At 37.1% G+C, this 1398-nt stretch overlaps 1 protein-coding gene across 1 annotated transcript in view; it reads left to right on the forward strand.

The window, feature by feature from the left end:
- Positions 1 to 1398, forward strand: part of PNPLA8 (patatin like phospholipase domain containing 8) — a 39162-nt gene that overhangs the window by 6500 nt on the left and 31264 nt on the right. Inside the window, exon 3 of the mRNA XM_007944257.2 lies at positions 1028 to 1179. Coding sequence (XP_007942448.1) covers positions 1028 to 1179 — 152 coding nt within the window. The remainder of the gene's footprint in view (positions 1 to 1027; positions 1180 to 1398) is intronic.

Consider the following 1398-nt stretch of genomic DNA (forward strand, 5'->3'; position numbering starts at 1 on the left):
ACCGTGCACAATCCTCCGTGTAGTCCCTGGCTAGCAGGGTGATTTTTAGGTTAATTCTTAGGTCCTACCACCGCTCGGGAATCTCCAAGTCGTCTGTGCTGTCAGGTTTGCTGCCAGACCACAAGTCAGCCTGTCTTCTTTTTTGGTATTTTCATGCAAATTCTTATGCTAGTTGGGGCTTAGTCCACTTCTGTATCCTTCCCTTCAAGGCTCAGGGGTCCAGGATTATCTTCTGTGTCTGTGTTAATTGGATTCCCTTTTCTTTGTTGAAAAGGGTCTGTGCAGACTTTCTGCCTAGTCCGCCATCTTGCCGGATCTCCTCTCCCAATTTTTAATGACTATTTTTAGCTTTCCATTTAGAAAATTGTAAATTAATTTAGTTCACTTGCTCTACTTTTTTACAATCATCTTGCTGAAAAATTATTTAAATCTTTGGTAATGTGACCTTCCTTAATCTTACATAGTCCAAGTCATGCATCATAAGTAAACCAGTTGCCGTCGAGTCAGCTCCTACTCATGGTCACCTCATGTGTTGGAGAGCTATGCTCTGTAGAGCATTCAATTTCTGCACTTTTCGAAGTAGGTGTTGAGGCGTTCCTTTGGAGGCACTCCTGGGTGGCCTTGAACCCCTCACTTTTGTTCAGCAGCTGAGTGCAGTAACCCATCTGCATGGTTTGCCTTTTGACTTTTGGATGTGGACAGAAATGTGTAAAATCTATAATGTCAGCTTAACTTTTTTTGTAACAATCAATACTTTGTAAATTTGCATTAAGCAAGTTATATTTTCTCTAACTGCTCAGCATTGTACCTTTTTTGAAAAGATACTTGGATAGAGGCTAATTTTAATTATCCTAGATATTACATAATATGTCAAAAACTAGTCTTTCCTTTACTATTACTAAGAAAATAATAAACACTGGCACCTTGATCATATGTGATGATCTGTGTGTGTTGATGAAAAATACTATGTATTTTCACTCTTGATTTGAAACAAACAAAATAACTCCTTTCCTACCTTTCATTATAGGAAAGACTTATTCCGTATTTATTACGTATTCGACAAATTAAGGATGAAACTCTTCAAGCTGCAGTTAGAGAAATTTTGGCCTTAATGGGCTATGTGGATCCAGTGAAAGGGAGAGGAATCCGAATTCTCACAATTGATGGTGGAGGAACACGGTAAGGCTGGAAACACAATTTTTAAAAGCTTAACACATTCAATTTGGTGTTGGGAATTTTCTTTTTATCTGGTTCTGTAATTATTATAAAGGCAAATTTTAAAATAAAGCATGACATTGTTTTTCTTGATTTATTACTTTATCAACTAACATATACTTCAACATATACCTGAATTACCTCTTAATCTATTGTTGTTGTTATGTGCTGTCAAGTTGGACC

The sequence above is a fragment of the Orycteropus afer genome, unplaced genomic scaffold (assembly GCF_000298275.1).
Source record: "Orycteropus afer afer isolate SDZICR_OR568_19922 unplaced genomic scaffold, OryAfe1.0 scaffold00007, whole genome shotgun sequence".
In the NCBI taxonomy this organism is placed as follows: domain Eukaryota; kingdom Metazoa; phylum Chordata; class Mammalia; order Tubulidentata; family Orycteropodidae; genus Orycteropus; species Orycteropus afer.